Genomic DNA, 2,364 nt, shown 5'->3' on the forward strand with positions numbered 1-2,364 from the left:
ATCCCCTAGCAAGAACCCATGTGTTCGGCAAACGCGATTCAATTCGCCTTTTCGCCCGTCACTTCGAAGGATCATCCCTCGGAGAATGGATTTCCATAGTATGGATGGGAAGGCGAACTTTTGGATTTTCCCTGTTCTTGTTTCATAGTACTGGTATTCACAGATATAATATTTTTTTCCTCCTGGCAACCAGTTAGTGATTCGACCCCTTTTTCGGAGTAAGTGGAAGAGGGTCGGTAGAAGCTCAAACGGACCTGTTCTGGGATTGATGGCTTGGGCGATGACGGGAACCATGTCGTGAAGATGGGGACAAGACACGGCTAGCTCGACTCGAGCTTGGGTGAGAGAATTAACTCTTGGAGCCAGTTCTTGGCTTGTCACCGATCGGTTATCATTGGGTTGATACTGCTCCAATCCATGGCAGAGGGACCGGGAGCTACAGTAACTTTACCCAGCAGAGCAACTCCTTGAAGCAAACACTTGGAACCAGGCCAGAGGATCATGTACTCTGCGTAAGATGCCACTGCGAGTGCTCTGTAATCTGTATAGTGTTGTGTCCGGAGATCAAAGTGGGTGGTAGTAGAAGTTCATTGTTTTCCGTATACCATCAAACTGCCGCATGGAAACTAATATTAGTTACTAGTTACTAACTACCGATTAGTCGAGAGATTTCCACAGTTTGTCGAAAAGGGTCAAGTTTTGAACACAAGAGGTCAAACATTCTGCTGATGGAAGAAAAGTAGAGAAACGCCATAGTCGCACTTGGTCATCTGCCACCTGCATCGGCCGCCAGCCAGCAGCCACTGATAGCTCGATGGCTTGGGCGTTGGCATCGTGGAGTGGCAGCTCGTATCTATCCCCGAGCTAGTTCTGCCCTAACTGGAACTGACCAGGTCTGACCCAAGCAAGCCGTTTACTTTGTCGGGCTAACTTATTATTAGGCGATTCTCCCCAGGTCAAGGCCGACGATTCCAAGGTGTTTCTTTCGAGTCTCAACCGCTTCGTTCTTTCTTCTTCATTCTCCCTCCATCGTCATCGCCCTCATCTCTCTCGCCGCAGCTCCTCCTTCTTGGCATACAATCGATCGTTCGGAGTCTTCATATCTAGATACTGGCTGCGTCTCCACCACTTCTCGTATGTCGCACTCCAGCGCGTCCTGGTTGATGTCGTTTTGCGCAGGGTCCCCCTACCCCTCACACGCCCTCCCTCCCTCGCGCTCTCATGGGCGCTCGAGGTTCCTACACCATTCCTATAGACTGCAGCAAAGGCATTGGGTAGTGTAAATCACGCTCCTGTTTCCATTAGCCTCATACATAGATACATAGATAGTTATATTTTTTTTCCCGCTGCTGGTTGTGACTCTGGCGGTCGAATCAAATGGCCGATGTTGATTCGTTAGCTCAAAATCGCCGGCGAGGTCGCGATGAAGGCCGGGATGCCTCACACGCAGGCCATGACCAGCATGATAGCGGGGAACCTTCGCACTCGCAGAGCGACTCGATCAAGAAACGGAAGAGGACCCGGAAAGGCGATTCCGAGAAGAAGTTTGAATGTAAACATGAGGGTTGCGGGAAGAGTTACTCCAGAGCTGAACATCTGTATAGACATCAGCTGAACCGTAAGTTACCTATCTTTTCCCTTGTTAAATGTCCTTCTCTTGCTTCTGAATTACATGAGCTACATTATCTTTTGAGGAGTGATTATATTTGTATTGTATTGTTGGGTTTCTATCTCTCTACGTCGTCCCCCTCTTCCATTTCGCTCTCCTCACCGCTGATTGATGATTTGCAGATACGCCAAAACACATCTATCGCTGCGACTTTCCAGACTGCTATCGTTCCTTCGTTCGACAAGATCTCTGTGTTTGTCATCGAGAACGTCACACAACTCATGGTTCGCAGCTCCAAAAGCGCGACAACTTCACTCATACAGCCAATACACTCGCTGCCGTCGCTCCCCAAGTGCGAAACGCTTTCCCAACCGGAAATGGGACAAATATAACATGTTCCCCGACAGATGATTCAATTTCACCGTACCCGAAGCAAATACCATCTGAAAATGCGTCGGGGAACATGTCGAGACCACGTCTTCCCGCGTCCTCCTCTGCTCCTAATGGCGGACCCACTAATGGCCAAAACTACTCTCATTCCTCTGCTGTTCGCTCCGCTGGCTCCTCCTCTTCCACCTCGATTGAAAATCATCTACAGCTGCTTACGCCACAGCAACAATATGCTGTCCCAAATCCGCGACTAAAACGGTCAGACAGTTCCAGTAGTTACACGCTCAGTCCTCAAAAGCAGTCCACATCGATGTATGGAGTCTCAAATCGTCAACCAGGATATGGAAATATGATGGGCCAACGAT

General features: G+C 49.2%; 1 protein-coding gene across 1 annotated transcript in view; it reads left to right on the plus strand.

Annotated features, from left to right (window-relative positions):
• Positions 1-1,377: 1,377 nt before the first annotated feature.
• Positions 1,378-2,364, plus strand: part of HCAG_07143 (conserved hypothetical protein) — a gene marked incomplete at both ends in the record, with an annotated part of 3,422 nt that continues 2,435 nt past the window's right edge. The window contains 2 exons of the mRNA XM_001537671.1: positions 1,378-1,618; positions 1,933-2,311. Of these exons, the coding sequence (XP_001537721.1) occupies positions 1,378-1,618; positions 1,933-2,311 (620 nt within the window). The remainder of the gene's footprint in view (positions 1,619-1,932; positions 2,312-2,364) is intronic.

The sequence above is a fragment of the Histoplasma capsulatum genome, genomic scaffold, assembly GCF_000149585.1.
Source record: "Histoplasma capsulatum NAm1 scaffold_8 genomic scaffold, whole genome shotgun sequence".
Lineage (NCBI taxonomy): Eukaryota > Fungi > Ascomycota > Eurotiomycetes > Onygenales > Ajellomycetaceae > Histoplasma > Histoplasma mississippiense.